Source organism: Pteropus alecto, unplaced genomic scaffold (assembly GCF_000325575.1).
Source record: "Pteropus alecto unplaced genomic scaffold, ASM32557v1 scaffold813, whole genome shotgun sequence".
In the NCBI taxonomy this organism is placed as follows: Eukaryota; Metazoa; Chordata; class Mammalia; order Chiroptera; family Pteropodidae; genus Pteropus; species Pteropus alecto.
This window is the reverse complement of record NW_006433729.1, coordinates 102,976-126,328: the sequence shown is the minus strand read 5'-3', so window position 1 is coordinate 126,328 and position 23,353 is coordinate 102,976. Positions and strand designations below refer to the sequence as shown.

Sequence of the window (23,353 nt, the reverse complement as noted above, 5' to 3'; positions counted from 1 at the left end):
TGTATTTCCCATCATCCTTTTGTCCTCTGTTTTTCTGGATCAGTTCTGTTCCCTTTGTTCTTAACTCTGCCCTGTCCCATTTCCCTCTACTTTGACCTCTTTCTCTCTCATAATTTTTGTACTTCTAACTCCACTACTACCACTGCACCTTTGTTCTCTTTCACTTTCTTTCTTTTTTCCTTTTCAATTTTTCTTTTCTTCTGACTCTTCCCCTACTCTCCTTCTGTTTTCTCCATTTGAGTCCCTGTTCACTCATTAATTTACTCCCAAATCCAACAAATATTTATTAAACACCTACTATGTGTGTTTGGTTTCTTTTTATGATCTTCTCTCTGTCCCCTTTCTCTTCTCTGTCTTAGCCTCCACCTCTTTCATTCACCCATAAATTGTTTTCTACATCCCTTGGGTCTTGCTTTCCCCTCCTTCTCTATCAGTGCTTTTCCATAAGCCAAGAGCAAATCCAAAAACAGCAAACTACCAGCCTGGTGGCACATGGCCTGAAGGGCCTAGGGCTTGCCCTTTCATCCTATTTCCTAAATCTACTTAAGCTGATACCTGAGGCCTTAAATTCCTTCTCCCTCTCTGCCTGTGCCTGCTCAGGAAAAATCCCTGGGCTGAGCCTCAGGAACCCTGGTCAATGTGATCTGCCTGAATTCTCGGGCTGAATTGTCACTTGGCTGAAGTCAATATTCTTAGAAAAATTCTTGGTCTTAAGGTGTTGATCAAAGGGTTGCTAGGTTATCAACTCTCATCCTGCCACACACAATCACACTTCAACAACTTTCACTGACACAGAGGGGGTCAGTGGCAGTCTGAATCAGAATTCAGGCTTTCTGACCACCAGTTGGAACTCTTTTTTTCACCCCGTTGTCTAACAGTCAGTTTCCTATTTCTTACTCTCTGCTGATCTATTGAGACATTTTAACATTGGGAAATTTTTACCCTGGAAGGACAATAAGGGCATTTTTGGGGAGGGCAGCAAGCATTAGGTGGAAAGCTAAAGGCAAAGGATCAAACACAAAAATGACCTTTGGCTTTTGGCCAAGACTTCATGATGGAATCTCATCTCTTCCACATCTTTTGCAGGACTTTAGGCTCAAGATGGTGGCAGCAGCTATGTTACTACAGTGCTGTCCAGTGCTTGCCCAGGGGCCCACAGGCCTCCTGAACAAGGTGATTAAGATTCACCAGTTCCTGTTTGGTATTGGACGTTGTCCCATCCTGGCCACCAAAGGACCAACCTGTTCTCAAATTCACCTTAAAGCAACCAAGGCTGGAGGAGGTAAGAAGAGGCTGCTGGCAAATGGGGAGAATGTCTGGGTCCTGGAGAAAGTTTCCAAGTCATACTGGGCATGAGAAGAGTGTCAAGGCAGAATGAGCTGGCCTAAAAATATACCTGGGATTCTGCCAGTATCTCTAAAGAGTCTCACTCGCTCTCATGCCCCTCACACTCTATATACTCTAGCCATTATGAAACTACTTAAAATTCACTAGATCAATTCTATTGTCTCAAGCTCTGTGCCTTTGCTTCTGTCAAATGACCTTCTCCCATAGCCTTTACCAGAGTATCTCATATTTCTCATGAGACACTTAACTTGGGCATCATCTCCTCCATGAAGCCTGCCTAGGCCTCAAGCTCATCTAATTCCACTTCTGAGTCTTGTGCCCTCTCTCTTCTAGACTTCCATAGCTTATGCCCTCTCTCCCATCCCAGCACTGTTCATAATGTGTCTTCAGTGTGTTTCTTCCCTGCCAGTTTAGGAGCTTCCCTAGCACAGGGACCAGACATCCATCTCTGTGTCTCTACCATAACTTAAGATGGAGATTTGGAATACAATAGGTCTCAGTAATAATTGTTAAACTGAACTTATGATTAGAAATGCATTGCCACTTACTCTCTTTCCTTTTCATAGACTCTCCATCTTGGGCCAAGAGCCACTGTCCCTTCATGCTGTCTGAACTCCAGGATGGGAAGAGTAAAATTGTGCAGAAGGCGGCCCCAGAAGTCCAGGAGGATGTAAAGACTTTCAAGACAGGTTGGAGTCAAATTACATCACATTCAACCTCTATTCCGTACACTAGAATTCATTTCACTATAGTCCTGAGCTAGGCTAATCCAAGGGCAACTACTACACATCTCATGATTGGAACTCCAGTCTTTCCAGGGAAACCATGGTAGGCAATAGCTTAGACTGTGCACTGAAATGCATCCTCCCTAACATACATACATGCACAGGTTCCCGTAACTTTTAGCCATTAGTCTAAATGAAGCCCTTTAGCATTCTGCCTCTTCTCTCTCAAGTGGCTAAATGGATCCCAACAGGCCGGGCTTCCACGTTTAAGCAATATCACTCTATGACAATCTAAATTTGCATTAAAGAATAAGTGTTGGAAGCAGGTACATCTTATGCAAGGGTATGGAGCCTCGGATCAATTTAAATGGTACAGACCACTCAAGATAAGCATACTTGAGAGATGGCCATATTGTTGACATTTTTTATAGACCCTTTTGGGATATCATTAAGGGTAAAATTTTCAAAATTGAATTTTAATGACATTGAGAAAAGAAGAATAAGGTACACTGCCCTACATCTACCTCCCAAGTGTAAGACTCAGGGTGGCTGCCCTAGTTACTTTGCCCAAGGGAAAGTCCTGGTGGAGAGAAGTGTAATTCACCTCATAGAAAGTTTACCGACATAGGAGTCTCCACTTGGGGAAATGAATAGGGGCTCACTTTGCAGAACGTTTTTTTCTCTCTGCAGAAGGCTTCCCTAGTTCATAAAATTGAATTATCGTGTGCTGTACTGAGTTTAAAGAGGAAAACGCATGCTTTCTTTATGTCCCCTCTCTTCACGGCCAATGTATCTCATACTCTCTCTCAGACCTACCCAGCTCCCTGGTCTCAACCAGCCTGAGGAAGCCATTCTCCAGTCCACAGGAGCCAAAGGAAATTTCAGAGGCCACATACCTGATTCAGAACCACATAACTGGTGAGTGTTGAGGTGGAAATAAAGGGGATTGAGAATATGAAAGGAATGCTGAAAGGGCTTCTGACATGGTATAGGAAATGGCAAGGAAGGACTTTGAAACCAATGGGAGTCTGAGTTTAATGCTGGCACTTGCTAGATCTGTGTGCTTTGGCAACTTAAATCACTGTCCTTTAGTAGGATTTTAATACTTGTCTCAACAGGTTATCATAAGAAAGAAATAAAATTACTTTTATAGATGTGTTTCTAGGTTGTTGTGAGGCCTCATTAAATATTTTATTTTTTCCTATTAGTTTTTCTCTATGCTTCCCTCAGACACTCTTATCCTTCATAGAGCCTTTCTCCTCTTTTGTATGTGTTTATATTCATTTTCATAATGGAATTTGTTTTCTTTTCCTAGTACAAAGGAATATGATTCATTGTAAAATTTCCAACAGATACAGGAAAGTATAAAGAAATTTAAATCAGAGTTCTACCATCCACCATTAACTTTTTGTTGTATTTTTTTCCAGATATTTTCCTATGACTAAAACACACATACACACACATACAAACACACACACACACACACATATTCTAGACTCCCCTCCACACACATTTTTATTAGGAATGTGATCTTATTGTACCCAGAGTTTGTTATTTTGCTTTCTTCACTTAACAGTATGTTATGAGCATCATTCACTGTCTCTAAACATAGAGTTGCATAATAATTATTAATGGTTGAAGTGTGTTCTATAACAGTTAATCAAGCACCTATGTTTCAAGGCATTGTTTCCAATTTTTTGTGTGTATTCTTCCAGTTTATATTGTATGTTGGTTTTACATACATATAAATATGTTCCAATATAATATACAGTATTGTCTTAGACTTAGTATAAATATACTAGGGGTTATTTATCTATTCCTCTACTGGATAGCTTCTAATCTTTCCTATTACAAACAGTAGTGCAGCAAACATCATTGAATGTACCTTCTCTTCATGCACATAGGTGTTTCCTTAGGATAGATACTAAGAGGAGGAAATTTTCAGGATGTAAGTGTGTGTATATTTTCAATATTAATAAATATTGCTAATTAGCCCTCTAAAGTGATGTACCAGTTATTGAAGAGAGTATCCATAGTCTCATACCCTCTCCAGCACTTGATATTATCAAGCTTTTAAATCTTTATCAGTTTGATGGGTGAAAATTTGTTTTTGCAGTTTGATTTTCCCAATTAAGCATCTTTTTCTATATTTATTGAATTTTCTGTTTATATTCTTTGCCCACTTTTCTACTGGGTTGAAAATTTTTCATAGTAATTTTTCATTATTTAAAAAATAAATTCTGGACATCAATAATGTTTCTGTTAAATATACTGTAAAATTTCTCTAGGTATGTCAGCAAGTGCATTTTAAAAATTCTTGATACATATTTCCAAACATCCCTGCAGCAAAGATGTTACCAATTTACACTCCTACCTCATAAGTTGCCATTTGCAACAATCATGATTTCTGTCTCATGTATAGAGTTCTAGAGTTTAACAAGACCTTTCACACATGTTATTTCGATTTATCTTAAAAATAGGATTGCTCCATTTTGTTGTGGTAGTGGAGACTCTAGGTCACTTACTTGTAGTGGAAGTGGAGACTCTAGGTCACTTACTTATAGGCCACTTACTTGCTGCATGAACTTGGTCAAGTTACCTAACCTCTCTATGCCTCAGTTTCCTTATTTGTAGAATGAAGATACCAATAGAACTTTCCACATAGGAAAGTCATGAGAAATAAATACAATAATACCTATAAAATTCCTAAGAGAGGGAATTACATGTAATAGGCACTCATTAAATGTTGGCTACAATAATATAATTAAATATTAGTTATTAGCATTATTACCACTACTAATTATTACTATAGTCATAATACTGCTATGTGCCAGATGTTAGTTTGGGTGTATTACATTCTGATTGTCATCAGATGCTCACAATTCATCAAGGAAGGTATTATTAGCCTCATTCTATAGATGAGAAAATTAAAACTAAGAGAGAGGATTCATGACTTGCTCAAGGTCACACAACTAGGAAGTGGCAGAGTGATTACTAGTAACTAGATCTGTTGATATTCTTTCCACTGAAACTGGAAGTAGTGATTCCAGTAAGGAGGCTTCCACAGTAATCTCAAGAAAAGAGATGAGTCCATGCCAAGGATAGAAAGCATGAGTGAATGTAAAATTAAATCACTGAGTCAATGAGTGAGTTGAATAAGAAAAGGGATGATTGAATCCTTGAAGTAGTGTGGAATTAAAGTGGCTCAGCAAGTTAATGACTGATCAAGTAAATGAATAAAAGGAAAGCGAATTGGAGAATGCAAAATCAACAGCGTGAATAAAATATAGACTAGCCAGGAAGTGATTTGAAATGAATTATTTTCATCCCCATCTCTACTCCTACAGGAAACCATGTCTTTGGTTATGACCAGTTTTTCAGGCACAAGATCATGGAAAAGAAACAGGATCACACCTACCGTGTGTTCAAGACCGTGAACCGCTGGGCTGATGCATACCCCTTTGCCCAACACTTCTCTGAGGCATCTGTGGCCTCAAAGGATGTGTCTGTCTGGTGCAGTAATGACTACCTGGGCATGAGCCGGCACCCTCGAGTCTTGCAAGCCACACAGTGAGTAGTTGGTTGGGGCCATGAGCTGTGTGGACACATCCAGAAAACAGCCAAAGGCACACATGGAAGGAAAAAGCAGAGTTGGCAGTGAAAGCCAGGGTTACACCATCACCTCTTTTGTACAAGTGCTCCAGCATATTTAATCCTCAGATATGAACTAAATCGGTCAACAAACCATGTTTTCTAAACTCTTGGGTGTCCAATGCTACGGAGGAGAAGATGGGAGACCAAGTAAGCCCATTCTCTATGAGCTCTTACTCTGGCTGTAGAATGAGTATTGTCAGAGATGGTATGTGACCTCCTAGAGAAGTTCTTCCGACTTGCTCAAGTTCACCCTAGCTTCTCCCTACATCCCTGGGTGCCTTCAGCCTGAGAAGGAAGGCCCATGTCTCTCTGTCATCCCCATCCTGCCCTCTACTTGGCCACATAGGACACAGCTTGCACAGGATCACTAAGTCAATATTGACTCTCATCAAGGAAGAGAAACCTACCCAGTTCTTCAATGTCTGACAAAAGGTTTCATCTTTTCCTTGTCTACTGTTTTGTTTGTTTTGTTGTTGTTGTTGTTGTTGTTGTTGTTGTTGTTGTTGTTGTTGTTTTTTCCTGGCTAGGGAGACACTGCAGCGTCATGGAGCTGGAGCTGGTGGCACCCGCAACATCTCAGGTACCAGTAAGTTTCATGTGGAGCTGGAGCAGGAGCTGGCTGAACTGCACCAGAAGGACTCAGCCCTGCTCTTTTCTTCCTGTTTTGTGGCCAATGACTCTACTCTCTTCACCTTGGCCAAAATTCTGCCAGGTAAGCCTGGGATCTGAGCTTTTTTTTCAGGGCTAGTATCCTGCACTACAGCATCCAGTCTCCCTGTCTCCATCACTCCTTCCTTCAATTCTGAGTTCATTTGCTCCCATTTGCCTTTCTTCTTATCGATCTTACACATCCTCAACACTGGATGACCATATCCTTCTCTTTTCTCCCCTTCCAAACAAAGGCTGAAATCACTACTGGGGAACATTGCCCAACCACACAGAAAAGTAATAATATAAATTTGTCACCTCCCAACTCAACTGGGCTCTTAAAACTCATAAACAGTAATTTTATGACCCTACATCTGCTTTTTAAAACTTCCTTCCCCTTCTAAAACCTTCACTCTTAGCAAATTATCTCACATTTTACATCACCAGACAGGGACTCCTTTAACTTATAGCCACCAAACATACAAACTTATATGATTGTTCATCTAAGCTTCTCTTGTTCCTCCCTTTTACAATTTGAAAGTACATCTCTCCTTCTGCCTAAAGTCAATCCCTTTCCTTATACACTGGATCCCACCTTCTCCCTCCCCCACTCTCAATGTCCTTAACTCACATGTCTGCTGTCCTTCCATCACAGCCCCGACTCCAGATGAATATAACTCTCCATCTCCTCTGTCAATCTTGGGCTTATATAATTGTTCAGATGAGAGCCACTAAAAAATTTATGGTGCCCAATCTCTACCAGGTCCTCTATACTCACAATCCTGTTTCCATGGTCAACTCTCCAAGTCTCCAGGGAAACTTTGCCAATCCTCATTCCCCTCAGCCCTCCTATATCTTCACCTCACCCTCACTCACATGAACATCCCCACATGTCCTTGCCTTGTTCTTTCTCTCCTGTCACAATGGAAGAAGTGTCCTTTTTCTCATTGACTAATCCTGCCACTGGTGTTCTGTGTTCCATTCCCCTCTACCTCTTCAAGAACTTTGATCTATCAGCTCCCTCTCTCCCTCCTGCATCTTCAGCCTTTCCCTTTCTTTAAACATGTTGAAGTTTCTTGCATCTAAAAAAAATTTCCCTCATCACTCTCTAGCTACTGCCCTAGTTCTCCTTAAAAAACTGGAAAACTACATGAGAGAAGTCTCCACACTTGCTATTAGCACACTATAAACATCCTTACTGCTTCTCAGAAACTTTTCCCAAGGTAACACATAACCCCAACAGAATTGTTTTCAGTGAACTCCTTTCCCAACCATTACAATTCAACTTCTTTTCATTTTCACTGCCACTACCCTAATCTAGACACATATAAATTTTTTATTTCACCTGTGCCCTCCTGCAATCTATTCTTCACATCAGGCAGAATGATATTTTTAAAAAGAAAACCTATCTTTGTTACCCACCTGCCCAAAATCTTTTAATAGATCCCCATTTCCCTTAGGACTAAATCCAAATTCTTTATCATGGCTTCTAAAGCCATAAATAATCTGGCTTCTACCTACCTATTCAGCCTCATCTTTTGATATTCCTCTTATTCTTTCATTCATTCATATATTCATTCATATATTCATTCACTCACTTATAAATCAGTTATGTTTATTCATCCATTCATTCAAGAAATGTTTACTTAGCATCTATTGTGTGCTTAGCCTTATACTATGAATCAGAGACAGAAAGATAAAAAGATGTGATTCTTGCTCTCAAGAAACTCCTAGTCTACTTTTTCTTCGTAGCAGGTCCACCATGAAGTCATGCCTGATTTCCTCAGGTATAAGTGATCCCTTACTCTAATGAAAGCCCAGAGTTACTTGATGTCAGTGCAATTTAGGGGACTAGGAATCAACCCCCTCCACTAATTTCCCACCTCTAGCTGTCCTCCTAGCATTGCCCAGTAAAAAGCCTTACATTCATCAGGTTCTAGAGAAAGGTCTTCCCCTTTCTGGATCTTAGCTTCCTCACTTATACATTAAAGGGGCTGGATCTCATGGTCATTAGTGGCCCTTCCAGCTCTGACTTGCTGTGAGCTTATGATTCAAACTGTGAACATTTGATAAGTATCCACATTATAACTATAAGCAGAGGGATACTACTTAGAAAGGTGGGATTTCATCTGGACCAAGAAGTATCTAGCACCAGTCCAAGTCAACAAGCATTCTCTAGGATAAACTCCTTTCCAAGGCTTGTTCTTACATATCTAGGAGAAGGAACCTAGAGGTCCTCTAGGAAACTTTAGAGCTTCTAAGGAAATTAAAATTTCCTCCACCCCCAAAGAGTCAGAGGCCAGACCAGGATTAGAAATGACTGGAGGTATAGGAGTCAGAATTTCAGGACAGGGGAGTTCTTCCACGGGAGGAAGAGGTGTCAAAATGGCTTCTAGAGGAGGAGGAAGCAGAGCAGGGTCTTTGAAGGGAGGAAAGGGTTGGCCCTCTGCCCCTGTCATATCAGTCCCACGGTTGAAATAGGAATACTGGGACAGAAGTTTAAGAATTATGCATTTGGTTCCTCAGGGTGTGAGATTTACTCAGATGCAGGCAACCATGCTTCAATGATCCAAGGTATCCGCAACAGTGGAGCAGCCAAGTTTGTCTTCAGGCACAATGACCCTGACCACCTGAAGAAACTTCTAAAGAAGTCCAATCCTAAGACACCCAAAATTGTGGCCTTTGAGACTGTTCACTCCATGGATGGTATGTATATGTGTGTGTATGTTCACCAACATTGGTCTCACAAAAACAAAGATAATAGCCAACATTTACGGAGTACTTATTACGTACCAAGAAAATTTATTAGTATTTTATGTTAATTAATTTACTGAATCCTCACAATTCTATGAGGTAAGTACTATTATTATTTGTATTCATTTACATAAGGAAACTGAGACACAAACAAGTGAAGTAATTTGCCCAAGATCACACAGGCAGTAAATGCCAAAGGACAGAGGCATTTATTATGCCAATCTTGCAGGTTAATAAATTAAAGTTCAGAAACAGCACCCAGTTTATCTTGGGTGACTCAGTAAATTGGTGCCAAAGTGAGTATTTGCACCATAGGACATATGATTCCATTTCCTTCACACAACACTCCCTCCATGAGAAATGATGAGCAAATCAATGATCTTAGTGTCTAGTTTCTGCAATGGAAATTTTTACAAACCATTACTTAGGAGTTTTTTCAAGATTCAGTATGAAGCAATGGAATCAAAACAGTTTTTAAGTCAGACAGACCTAGGTTCAAAATCCCACCTCTGGCACTTACTGGCTCTATGACCTTGGGTAACTCTAACTATTTGAACCTGTTTTCCCCAAGGTAAATATCTGGTTGTAAGAATTAGAGATGAAAGAAGTCATTTCGTTTATTATGATTTAAGTAGAAATAAATGACCTTTACCCTCCCACCTTTTTCCCCCTAACTGAAACAATGCCCAAATCATTCTATTGCTGCCCCTCTTGAGCAGAAATCATGAGTTTTAGGCATCATCTTCTGGATTTATTAAAGGGAAGAAGTCTTCACTTCATTCCAATTTGTCACTTTTCAACTAAGAAAAAGAAGAGTCCATAGTATTCCCCAATTTAGCCAGCATAAATGCCATCGGCATCATGTAATGGTGATACACAGGCTGTAGAACCAGACTATCAGTGTTCAAATCTCAGCATGACAACTTAATAGCTTGGGCAACTTTCTTAATTACTCTGTGTCTCTGTTGCCTTATTTGAAAAATGGAGGTGATAATAACAGAGTAGCTGTGAGAATTAAATAAATTAATATATGTGAAGAACTTATTATTGTGCCCACTCCCATGTTTCTACAACTAGCAATTAATGAAAACCATCCCATGATTATATTTCTACAGGCAAGACTACTCTAATTCATTATTTCTCTAGTGGAAACCATGTTAGGACCATTCTACTTCCTTATATTTACAAAAGAATGATTTCTTATTTTTGATGGAAACTGCCTAAACTGTCAATCCTAGGGTGAAATTTCTTCCATGGAGCCATCACACTGTCCCCTTTGTCTTAGGTTCCACCTCCTGTGGTTGTCTCCCCTCATGTTGCCCTACCAGTTGTTCACATTCTTTAATCCTCACCTGGAGTCTGCTTCCACCTAAAGAAGTTTCTTCTGTATTCCAACTCTCTGTACCTCAGTAGTTTCTAGGGATGGAGAAGGTGTGGGCTCTTATATCTGCAGAGTGGCCAAAAAGTCTACATATGAGATTCACAGCCATTTGAAGACCTTATAAATAACTATTAGCATAGAAGATGTCTAGAATAATATGGAAAATGATAAATCTGTATGAAAAATGGAGAGGAATATACAGATTATTTCTAATTCACTTTCATTCAATAGATTGAGACTAAGCCTGTGAGGGGTGGGATGCCCTCATATAACAACACTGACAGAAATAAGAAATACACTCCAACAGAGACATAGAAAAGACAGAGATAAAGGCACAAAGAAACTCAGAAATAGACACAGAGGTACAGAGAAAGTATGAAGCAGAGAGAGACAGTGGTAGACAGAAAGGGACACAAACAGTGAGAAAGAATGGAGGGAGGAGGGAGAGAGAGAGACAGAAAGAGAAGAAGGAAGGGGAGCAGAGAAAAGGAAAACCAAGGCAGAAACAGCAAAATAGAGATATAGAAACAAAGACAGAAATGGCCACAAAAAAGAGAAAGTGACAGAAAGACAGAAAAATAGAAACAGGGAAGACCAGTGAAGAATAAATATATTGACAGAGCTGCCAATAGTACCATTTTTCATACAGATTTATCTGAAATCAGGACTGCATTAACCTATAGCAAAAGGTGACTTTTTTTCAATTTATTTAAACAAAGGTATCACATAGGCTAGTGCCAACCCTAAATGGAAATACACAGACTTGTAGAGAAAAAATAAAAGGAAGCAAAGAGAGGCTAGAAAACGGCATAAACAAGAAAAGGTATATTGTCAGAATGAAGTAAAAATAGAAAGGCAGAGAGGCAAGCCTTTCGTACACTGTCAAAATATTGGTTACCTTGGAGTTAGGGGCAGTAGGTATTTGCTGTAAATGGGCATAAAGGAACTTTTGAGAGTGATGGAAATGTTTTAATTATGATCTGGGGGGGCGGGTGGTGGCCACATGGGTGTGTACATATTAAATGTATGTAAGTGATAGCTCAATAAAGTACTGTGAGAGAGAGAGAGAGAGAGAGAGAGAGAGAAGCAAGTTGGGAGGTGGAGAGGGAGAGAGAGAAAGAAGAGAGGGAGGGAGAGAGAAAATGGGAGAGCTAGCACACTTGAGCAGGAGTGAGTTGAAGGCAGTCAACACATACAAAGAGATTTGGAATAGTCCTAAAGTAGTTGTGGGTTGTAAATTCCATGCTTTAAATGGAGCTGGGGAAGGGTTATGACTTCTTACCTCTATTCCTTGGCTTTGCTCAGGTGCCATCTGTCCCCTTGAGGAGTTGTGTGATATAGCCCATCAGTATGGGGCTCTGACCTTCGTGGATGAGGTTCATGCTGTAGGACTATATGGTTCCCGGGGCGCTGGGATTGGGGAGCGTGATGGAATTATGCACAAGATTGACATCATTTCTGGAACTCTTGGTGAGTGACTTGAACTGCTCATACATACAATCCAGAACAGAGTCCCCTGCAAGACCCTTTTTTCTCCTCTCCAAAGCTGCAGGAGCTATTTGAGTAGAATTCACAGCCCAAGCTGTGGAACTCCTGGATTCCTTCCTTTTACTCTGTCTTCACTGCAGAGCTGTTGAAAAAAATATCTGGGTTTTTTTAAAAGACCCTGAGTTGGGCCAGATAGCCAGGTTCTACTCAGTAAGTGGAGAGTTGTAGTTCTAAATTCCTTTCTCACCCAGCCCCAAGCTTCATCTTAGCTCCACTTTTGGGCCTAACCAGATGAAGATCCCCACCCACTTCCTGCTTATCTTGTCACTGCATATGGCAAGGCCTTGAAAGTCTTATCGCAAAGCAGCAGAATTATCAGCTCTGTCTGCCTTGTCATGGAAGGGAGTACAGAACTCCAGCTTCTGGTGTACATCCTTGTGTTACCTGGGGCATGACCTTGTTCCTCTGGGCACTGATTATGGGGTCTGTGCATATCCTCTTCCCATCTCCAGGCAAGGCCTTTGGCTGTGTGGGTGGCTACATTGCCAGCACCCGTAACTTGGTGGACATGGTGCGTTCCTATGCTGCTGGCTTCATCTTCACCACTTCACTGCCTCCCATGGTACTCTCTGGGGCTCTGGAATCTGTGCGGCTGCTCAAGGGAGAGGAGGGCCAAGCCCTGCGGCGGGCCCACCAACGCAATGTCAAGCACATGCGCCAGCTACTAATGGACAGGGGCCTTCCTGTTATCCCCTGCCCCAGCCACATCATCCCCATCCGGGTGAGAACCCCACCCTTCCCATTGCCTTCCCCTCCTATCTCTTCTGGAAGCCTTCCCACACCTTACAAACAAACTACTGCTCCTGTCATCAACTCTTTGCTTTCCTACTAACACTTTTTGAAAAATTATCAGCTGTTCTGGATTAGCCAGGTTTTTTTTGCATTAGCTATTATGTCATAATTATTAGACTGTCCAGACCCTCACAATATTGTGTACCCATGACTTACAATTCAGTGTTTTTCAAACTGTGCATCAAGACTAGTGGGTCATAACATCACTTTAGTAGGTTATGACTAACATTAACAAATAGAAAATGTTGGAGCACATTATACATAGTAATGGTATCATTTTATGAGAAATCTATTTTAGTTTCGTATATGATTATATGCACATGTATGTATATATGTGTATGTGTATATGTGTATAGTAAGGTCATGGTGTGAAACCTATTTCTTACTGATAATTGAAGTAAGAAAATATAAAATCAAAAGCCATGGGACTAGCTAGCTGCTATTTTGGATTTCTAACAAAGTGTTTACTGCCTTTAAAAATGAACTGCTACTTCTTTCTTAAATAACATCTATTTGTGTGTGCTGGTAAGTCAGGATGTGGGGAGGATACTTCTCTGTTACTATTTTATAGACGAGAAATAGTCATTGCTCCTTGGGCTAACCCAATATTCACTTGAAAGGCTGATTTTGTAAATATCTGTTTTTTTTTTAAATTAATCCTGTGAGAGCACCCCAGAGATGGCGTGAGGGATTTATCTTCTTATCCAGAACCACCCAAAATTTACATTCTAGCTAAGTAAAACCAGCATGCTTGTTCTGCAAACAGCTTCAAGACAAAGTCTTTAGTACCACCTCCACCCCATCCCCTTAAAATTTGATTGCTGCCTCTGAGAAACTCCTTGATAGATATTCTGGAGATGCCACTGACTAAGCCTCTTATAAAAATATATCCCAAAATTCAGTAATGTTACTTGACCTGGTTCAATCCACCTGCTTAATGGAGCTAGTAATAGGAGGGTTCAAGGAAGCAGATACTGACAGGCTTTTCTCCTGAGCCTAGGTGGGTGATGCAGCACTGAACAGCAAGATCTGTGATCTCCTGCTCTCCAAGCATAGCATCTATGTGCAGGCCATCAACTACCCAACTGTCCCTCGGGGTGAGGAGCTTCTGCGTCTGGCACCCTCCCCACACCATAGCCCTCAGATGATGGAAGACTTTGTGGGTAAGTCTTCAACATGGTTGCCTACAGCACTCTCCCTCCTTTTGGCCCCAGGACCTGAAAAAGTTGAGATAATAGATGCCATTCACTTTAAAAATATATTTCTGGAACATCTATTGTGTGTCAGACCCTATACTGTGGTCATAAGTGAATGAGAAACAGTCCATAGAATTCTAGGGCTCCATTTTGGTTAAGGAGGTCATAGCACACACAAACAATGACTTCAAAGAGTGATCAAAGTTCAACAAAGACAGTGCATGGGGGAGTTGTGGGGACAGAGAGAAGGGGCCAGACCCAACCTATGGGATTCAAGACAGTTTTCCAAGTGGAGATTAACACCTGAGCTGAGTCTTTCAAAGTGAGTGGTACAGGGCCAAGGGAAGAAAGAGGGTATAGAAGTATTCCTAGCAGAGGGAAGAACATGAAGAAAGGCAAGGAGGAAGGTGAGAAGCAGCCTGGGATATATCAAGAATAAGTAGGCGTTACTGGAATGTAGGATAGCAGCAATGAAGTAGGTGAGGGGAGTGTCAATCTATGAGTCTACAAACACAACACAAAACAGGGACTGGATTGAGCGACTTGTAGAGCTGACTGACTAGCTTGTGTTTTATCCTAAAAGATGGAAGTTTAGTCAATTTACCTAAAGTTTACTTGGTTCCTGTTGGGTACAGTTTTTAGCACAGGGCCTAGCATAGAGCAGGTGCTTATTCTAGGTCTGTTAGGTGATAGACACGTAGGCAGTTAATGGTCTAGAGGAGGAGACAGACATAGACATGAAAGTCCTCATGTGGTACCTTGAAGTGGTGTAAGGCATTCCAGAATAAGGGAATATCATCAGCAAGGACCTAGAGATAGGAAAACAGAAGGCATGCATTGGCAACAGTCACTCTGTTTGTCTGGAGCACAGACAGTATATAAGTTCAAGGAAGACAAGATAGGAGGTACCATTCATTCATTCATTCATTCAAAAACATTAAATAATGCTAGCCAAGATTCATTAAGTACTTATCATGTACCAAGCACCATTCTAAACACTTTACATGTATTAACTCATCTAATCTTCATGTGGCAGTGATGCACTTCCATTTTACATATGTGGAAATTGAAGCATAAAAATATATAGTAACTGGTCCAAGGTCACATGGCTACTAGATTTGAACTGGGGAGTCTGTTTCTACCTCCATGGTCATAACCACTTAGTCTACTACTTCTCTGAGCTGATGATCCAGATTTCTGAACCTTCAGCTTAGTCTTCTCAGTTGTTCTGGGCTTCAATTATAGAGCTCTCAGCACCTTCAGTTCACTGAGTGTCCACTTATACTGGGCGCTTGCAGGAAAGAAATATAAGTGTTATCCACCATGACTCCACCAGTCCTTCAAACCTAAAGCCAACCCATCCTGAAATATTGCACATGTTTTCTACAATCTCTCAAACCTATTCTTTTCTCCATTGATACTTTTTAAATCAATATAAATGTGATTTTTTTTCCTAATTTTTCTTCTCTTTTGCTTCTAATCCCTTTTCCATACTGACCACCTGGGGAATTTTTCTAAAAATCTGACCATATAGCTCCCTTGCTTAAGCCTCTTCATGTTTCTTTATTGTCTAGACTACAGCAGTCGTCTCCAAGGTGAGGTATGCAAGATGATGATCCATAAAGTGAGGGAATTTATTAGAATCTTATGTTAACTTTTTAATCTTAAAAATAGGAAATTGAGCATTAATAATATTGATCTTTAATATATAGAATGGCAATGATACATGTATAGAGTATATAAACAAATATATAGAGATTGGTAGTACATGCTAAAATGTTTGTACTGATAGAATGTATAGTCCAAAACTTGGAGATCACTGGTATATAGAATAGTCGAAGCATCTTGGCACGACATTTAGTGCCTTCAATGTGGTGATCCTTATGCCCTCATTTTTTCACCCACATTCGCTTTATTTCTTTAGCTACACTGAATGACTTGTAGTTCCCTCATTTTGCTCTATTCTCTTACATAACTCTAAGACTTTGCTAATAACTCTCCCTTCTGATTGGAATGCCCTCCCTCAACCCTTCCTCTGACTTACTTCCTTTTCTTTTATCTTCTTTACTTAATTACACATTCTTTCATTCATTCATTCAACAAATATTTATTGAATATCTACTGTGTACTAGACATTGTTCTAGGTACTGGGGAATTCAGTAGTAAACAAGACACAAAATCCCTGGTGCTTACGTTCTATTAGAAGAAAATAGTAAAAAAAATGCTTTAAAAATAAGCGAATCATAGTTGACCCTTAAACAACACAGGCTAGAATTGTGTAGGTCCACTTCTACATAGATTTTAAAATATATATGTGTATACACACACACACATACATGCAGTCAGCCCTCTGTATCTGTAGATTCAATAAACTTTGGATCAAAAACAATATTTTTGATTAGTGGTTGGGAATCTGCAGATGTGGAAGGCTGACCGTATGCACTGTTCTATGCCATTTTATGTAAGGGACATGAGCATCAGCAAATTTTGGTATCCACGGGGTATCCTGGAACCAAGCCCCTGTGGATAATGAGGGACTGTAATTAAGCTTTGGGGAAGTCAAAAGTTATATGAGAATGTTTGACCGTGCAGGCATAGGTGCTGCTAACTCCCACATTGTTCAAGGGTCAACTGTATATAGCCTGGTAGTTCTAAGCACTATGAAAAAAAAATAGAGCAGGACAAGGGGGATAAGAAGTGCTAGGGGGACAGGGGCTCGATTGGAGGAGAAATTGGAGGACTATAAAAGGTAGAGATAAAGATGACACTTGAGCAAATATATAAAGGAAATGAAGAAGTTAGCTGGACAGATATCTAAGGGAAGGGCATCTAAGGCATACAGAATGGCCTAAGGCAGGAAAGACCCTAACACAGGCTTATTCCTTTTGTATTTGAGGAATAAGGAGATGAGTATATATGGAGTGGCATAAGCAGGAGGGAGATAGAAAATTGAGGACAGAGGGTAATGTGGGCCCAGACTCTGTAGGGTATTGTAGGCCATTGTAAGGATTTGGGCTTTAACTCTGAAATGGAGAGCCTTTTGGAAGATTTGAGCAGAGGAGTGATATACTGACTCAGGTTTTAACAGAATTGCTGCAATTTCTATGTTGAGAATAGACTGAAAGGGAGAAAGAATGAAAGCAGGGAAACCCATTAGGAGGCTACTACAGTATTCCAGGTAAGAGGATGGTGACTCAGACCTGATGATAGCATTGGGGGTGATGAGATGTGGTCAGATTTTGAAGGTGGAACCAATGGTCTTTGCTGATAAATTGGATGTGTGGTAGGAGAGAGAAAAATAAAGATGTCTCTAAAACTTATGGACTGAGCAATTGGAATTGTCATTAACTGAGATGGGTTAAGCTGAAAGTAGAGTAGGCTTGGTGGAGAGTAGAGGGATCAGTTACTCAGTTGTGCTCATGTTAAATTATAGAGGCCTATTAGACATCCAGGTAGCGATATAGAAAGGCAATTGGATATACAAATCTAAAATTCAGGAAAAAGGTTTGGGCTGGAGATGAAAATTTCAGAATCATCAGCATAAATTGTTTAAAGCCATGAGACTGGATGAGGTCACCCAGGGAGCGAGCATTAAAAAAAAAAGCCACAGAGCCCTGGCACATACATGAGGCATTTCCAACAGTGGAGGCAGGCTCAGGTCACAACACTGATGATACTGTGTAGTTACTGTCAGTGTCATCTTCCTCACTAGGCTGAGTTTCCAAACAGATGAATTCACTTCCTGGGCTACAGCATGTCCTGTACTTAGGGGGTGGTCCAGGCCAGGACAGTACAGATATAAATTATGTCAAATAAGTGTTTCCCAAACATTTATACACCGCAGCACTCATATACAAATGGTAACATTGATAGCACACAATGGAGCAAACAGGAGTCTACTTCCATCTTGAAGGGTTGAGGGGATCAATATCTTGGCACATCTGTACTGTGACACAGGGATTAAGACTTAGTCTAACCAATTCTGTCCTTCCCTTCCCTCCGACCACTTTCAGAGAAGCTGCTGGTAGCTTGGACTGAGGTGGGGCTGCCCCTCCAGGATGTATCTATTGCTGCCTGCAATTTCTGTCGCCGTCCTGTGCACTTCGAGCTCATGAGTGAGTGGGAACGCTCCTACTTTGGGAACATGGGGCCCCAGTATGTCACCACCTATGCCTGAAAAGCCAACTACCTCAGATTCCCACCCCACCTGCACTTCACTTGGAACTGCACCTCCTGTCCTCTGCTTTGTTGTGTGCCTCCAGCTGACCTGAGTCTGAAAACAAATAAAGAGCAAACTGCAGCATTTGTAGCCCTCTGTTGGACAGAGAACAGACAACTGCACTACATCTGACTCCCTAAGACAAGTGGCAGAGCCATCAGGAAACCACAGATCATTTGTTGGTCTAACCACTCCATTTTACTGACAGGAAAAATGAAATCCAGAAAAAGATGGGCAAACTACACAGTAAAGTTGCACAAAGTGTTGAGACACTTGGCAGGTTTATTTGAAATGGCTCTTTTCCAATGATTTAAACAAAAATCTGGGGACTGACCCTTCACTGGTAGGCCTGGAAATTTGGGCCTTAGATAGCCTCTCAATTCAGGGGATAGAGTTGGCCCTAACCAAACTGCCTGTAAGAGTAGCAGTTCCCCCAAAACATTGGAGGTATTTTCCATCAGAGGGAATGGATGTCTTCCTCAATCCATTATCCTCTTTCCTTCTCACAATACTTTATAGAACAGGACTTATCAGCCCCATTTCATTTTCCAAGGTGAGAAAGAGGTTGACTATAGTAAGCAACTTGTTCAAGGCAGTGCTCCCAAGTGTCATTTTCCTGACACTTGTGCCTGGAAACTCTAGAACTGAAGGACCTATCTCTTTGTACCCTGCAATTCATTTGTGGCAGCTGTTGGACAAACCAGTTGGGAAACACTGGTTTACGGCTACACAGCCCACCTAAGCTTTCTGCCACAGCATACCCACCTCCCTTGCTGATCCAATCTCAGTAGTGCAGAAAACCCCTACAACTCAGCAGAGCCCTTTATGGTGAGCACCACTCCTCCTTCCTCCCCTCTCCTTGAGAGCTATAGGCAGTTGACAAACCCAGTATTAAGATAACATCTCTGACTCAAATTCATGGAGCATATCCAAAATGTCCACATGACATGGTGCACTAAAACAGAGACTTTATTTAGGCACAGATACATTTCCCAAGGAAGGAAAGGGTTTAAAATCTTGAAGCAACTGGTTCCTATGTACTTCCTACAGGAAAGGTGGGAAGTGGGCTGGGGGACTGGGTCACAGCATTAAAGAACTATAAGCTCACCAATGAAGAGGAGCTTGGCAGGAAGGAGAGAGGAAGAGACCTTAGAGGAGGAAGGGAAAAAAGAAAAAGGGTCCTTGAGGAGGTTGGAAGAGGAGAAGGCAGGGAAAGAAGCCTTGAGGGAGGAGGTGGCAGCTTAGGAGTGTTGGCCTCAGATCATGTACAGGGTTGACCATGCCAGACATCCCTAGGCCTGGGTTGGTTCAGCTGGGCCTGCTCCAGAGGAAGAAGTTGCAGCGAGAAGAAGGATCAGTGGGAGGACCCCGGGGCCTGGCGCACATGTAGAAGTGGCGGCCCAGGTTGGGTCCTGGCTTCTTCACAGTTCGCATCACACATGGCTCCCCATGGCCCCTGCAGAGGGGCATAGGCAAGGGCCCCCCCAACACTGACTTCCAAAATGAGGTCCGTAGGTCCTTTTCATCTTCTGCCTTTGAAGCCTTGGTCTGTACCTCCACCACTTTGGCCATTACCTCATCTTCTGGGGTCTTTGGAGTCACAAGGGCATCCAGGTTAGGAAGCTCCAAGTTAGGAGAAACTCGAGGATGGCTGGAGGACGGCTGAAAGTAGCTCATCAGTTTTTTTTGGCCTTTGCTGGAGCCAGCCTGACTTGGACGAGGCCTGGTTGAACGCATGTGGGCTTTATTTTGGCGCATCTGTACCTGGGTTTGATTGCTGAGCTGCAGCGCTGACTGCTTGAACACAGGATCTTGTTTGTGGTGAACTAGGAAGTGAAGGATCTTGAGCTGGGTGCCTGCAAACTCGGGGAGGAAACGGGTGCAAAGAGGTGGGCACTGTTTGGCAGGCACAGAGGACACACTCAAGACTGCACCCACAGGGCAGTGGTCAGAGCCCATCACCTCAGGCAGTAGGAAGGAGGCCTGGAAGGTGTCTATGACCAGGGTCCTGTCCCCCAGCACATAGTCAAGCCGGGAGCCATAGTTCAGATGGCGGGCACCAGTGACTACTGACCAGCAGGTGAAGGCCCCCTTCTGCTTTGGCTGGAAGCAGCGGTAGCTATCAATGAAGGGTCCTACATGGGACCCAGCCTGGCAACCCAGATTACTGAGCAAGCCATCCATCCACTTGCGTCCTGGGTCCTCTTCAAAGCATTCCTGGAAAAGGGGAAAGGAGATGAAGAAAGAAATAAAACTAGATGACTAGAACTGGAAGGGACTTAGACTAACTGCTTCATTTGATAGATAAGAAAACATGGTTGTCCCAAAGACTACTGCTCAAGGTCACACAGTCCAAAATTGGCAAAACTGGGATTCAATTTCCATCCTTACTGATTTGTTATTTGCTTAATCAAGGCAATTCTCAGAATTGCTCACCAAAAGAATAGAAAATAGAAGTTAAAAGTGGTTGCCTCTACAAAGTAGGGCTGGGGCCAAGAGTTAAGAAGACTGTTGCCTTTTCATTTAAACCCTCTGGCACTATTTGGCTTACCTTGTGTCAAAGCCCTCACTGACCATCCCTCCATGAGTTGAGGGGCTTCAAAGATCCATGTCTTAATAGTTCCTTTGGCTCTGCTCCCCAGTTTATCCATCTATCCAATCCACCCACTCACTCATTCAATGCAACAAATGTTCAAAGAACACTGATTATGTGCCGGGTATGATGCTAGGAACAGAGTGGGAAACTGATCTCCTTCTGGGGATGAACAAGGTTTCCTTTCAAGAAGTAATCTGGAGTTGAGAAATAAAGGCTGCACAAAAGTAATCCAGCAGAGAGTGTTACAAATTGAGAGAAGACAGGCCTGTGGAAGGAAGAGACAGCATACCCAAAATTATTGAGGGGAGAACAGACTTGGGGCCAGAATACTAGCAGGAGATAACCATTTTAGTTCATGCAAGCAAGAGATGACGGTCATTTAGATTAGGGTGGTGCTAGACGAAACAGAAAAGTGAAACTAAAAGATGATTTGGAGCTAGACTCTACAATACACGCTGACCAACTAAATGCGGGAAAGAGGGTAGAGAAGGACAATACTAACACAATTCCCAGGCTTCTGGTTAGAGCAACCAAAGGGATGATGGTGCCATTTAGGGAGATAAGAAGACTAGAAGAATCGTCTTGCAGGAGGTGGACATATTCTGCTATTTTGGAAAGACTGTTTGCCATGTGACCCAGTAGTATTGGTTCCCTTTTCTTGAAAGGAAGAGGGTAAGAGGTACACTTAGATCTAGGATAGTTCTGAACTAAGGAGAGAAGGCATCTGACACTATCAAGGGAAGCAAAAAGAACAAGCTGAGTAAATGCCTGATGAGGAAAAAGGTAGGGAGGGACTGAAGGCTATACTCTGTAGTGTACACCCCCTTCCCCATCACATCACCACCACCATTATCTCATTTCTGCCCATTTTACCAGCTGAGAGCCACATCTATGTTTATGTGGCTCTTGTGCAAACTAATCAACGAATCTTCCTACAGCTCTTTTGGGCCAAACCAAGTGCTGAGTTGAACTATGCCAGCCTAAGTTGCCGAACCTCCCCGCCCCCAACTCATGAGGCAAGGCAAGATGAGAACTGGCTTCTAGATTATAGGACAGCGGTTCTCAAATCTGACTGTACAATAAAATCAGCCTGGGAGCTTTTAAAACACTGCTACCTTGCCCCAACACCCAACAGTTTGATTTAATTGGTCAAGGTACTGATATTTTTGTAAAAGCTCTTCATTATAACATGCTTTCAGGAGTTGAAAACCATTGGCCTAGAAGCACTCAGGAAAAAAGACAAAAGGAAGGGGATGCCCATCAATTCAGAGGATAGCGAGAAAAGCCAAAATCAGAATAAATTTTCAATGGAAAGACAGAAGACAACCTGGATGAGGTGGACAGAGTGGGTAGAGGTACTAAAGATGAAAATGGAGGGGGAAAAAAGTGGCATAGATGATAGAAGCTCTGTTCATCCCACTAGAGACCAAATTAAAATTGTGACGGAAACAAGAAACAGCAAGGAAAAATTGCCTGGGATCTTGATGAACAAGCCATACAAATAAGGAAAACTCTAAGAAATCACCCTGCAACAGCAGAAAGTAAGAAGGGGCGAGGACACGGGGCTGCCTAGTCTCCAGAGGCTGAGTGAGATGGAGGTTGTTATAGAAGCCTTTTAAAGGGGTCGCGTCCACGAGCAAATTTTCACGTTGACGGACCTCCTCACTCTGAACACCAGTGCCAATTTGGCTGTGCGCAGGGAGCACCAGGGACTTACAGGGAGGCATTGTTGGAGTGAGGGCCAAGGCAAGACTCCTCTGTACAGAAGTGCTGGCAGTATCCATTGTTCCCTGTTGAACCCTCCCCCCTCCTAGGGCACGGACACAGCGCTGCCATAGCCTTGAAGTCATCAAACTGGATAACAGAAGTCGCTCCAAAGGATTCCCTGAAACTCCACCTCCCCCAACTCACAGCCCCACCAAACCCACATCCAGGTATATCCTCGGCGAGTCAGGTACTCCTTGCTGAGCGGTGCCTAGACTCACACTGGAGGCAGCCGGCCTCAGTTCCTGGTGTGGCCTTTTGAGGCAACTATTAGCACAGCATCTGTGGATTGCTTGCTGAATCTTAACAGGTGGCCCCGGAGGGGTAGAGATTTGGGCTAAATTTGGCCTACAGCTGAACCCTTCTCAGGACTGTGCTACTGGACACCTACTTCACAAATCCACACTAATAAGACTGGGAGACTTAAGAACTTTGCTTAGTACATAGAAACAGACACAGAAAGGCAGCCAAAATGGGAAGACAAAGAAGCAGAAACCATATGAGAGAAGAGAACAGAGATCCAGATATAATGGAGTCAAGTAATTTAACAGATGCAGAGTTCAAAACACTCGTTATAAAAATGTTCAATGAACTTTTGGGAAGTACAGATAAATTCAGCAAAGAGATTAAAAAAACATAAAAATGGAAATGGAAATTATAAAAGGTAACTGGTCTGAAATGAAGAACACATTATCTGAGATGAGAAGTATATTAAATGGAATAAACAAA

The 23,353-nt window shown here is 42.0% G+C and overlaps 2 protein-coding genes across 2 annotated transcripts in view; one reads left to right on the top strand and one right to left on the bottom strand.

Annotated features, from left to right (window-relative positions):
* The window catches only part of ALAS2 (5'-aminolevulinate synthase 2), a 22,773-nt gene extending 4,425 nt beyond the window's left edge, over positions 1 to 18,348 (top strand). Inside the window, exons 2-11 of the mRNA XM_006908363.1 lie at positions 1,087 to 1,282; positions 1,914 to 2,036; positions 2,883 to 2,990; positions 5,420 to 5,642; positions 6,254 to 6,438; positions 8,901 to 9,080; positions 11,815 to 11,979; positions 12,510 to 12,778; positions 13,850 to 14,012; positions 18,059 to 18,348. Of these exons, the coding sequence (XP_006908425.1) occupies positions 1,102 to 1,282; positions 1,914 to 2,036; positions 2,883 to 2,990; positions 5,420 to 5,642; positions 6,254 to 6,438; positions 8,901 to 9,080; positions 11,815 to 11,979; positions 12,510 to 12,778; positions 13,850 to 14,012; positions 18,059 to 18,222 (1,761 nt within the window). The 5' untranslated portion in view covers positions 1,087 to 1,101 and the 3' untranslated portion in view covers positions 18,223 to 18,348. The remainder of the gene's footprint in view (positions 1 to 1,086; positions 1,283 to 1,913; positions 2,037 to 2,882; positions 2,991 to 5,419; positions 5,643 to 6,253; positions 6,439 to 8,900; positions 9,081 to 11,814; positions 11,980 to 12,509; positions 12,779 to 13,849; positions 14,013 to 18,058) is intronic.
* Positions 18,349 to 19,211: 863 nt separating this feature from the next.
* APEX2 (apurinic/apyrimidinic endodeoxyribonuclease 2) overlaps positions 19,212 to 23,353 on the bottom strand; it is a 9,549-nt gene continuing 5,407 nt past the window's right edge. Inside the window, exon 6 of the mRNA XM_006908362.3 lies at positions 19,212 to 20,481. Coding sequence (XP_006908424.1) covers positions 19,573 to 20,481 — 909 coding nt within the window. The 3' untranslated portion in view covers positions 19,212 to 19,572. The remainder of the gene's footprint in view (positions 20,482 to 23,353) is intronic.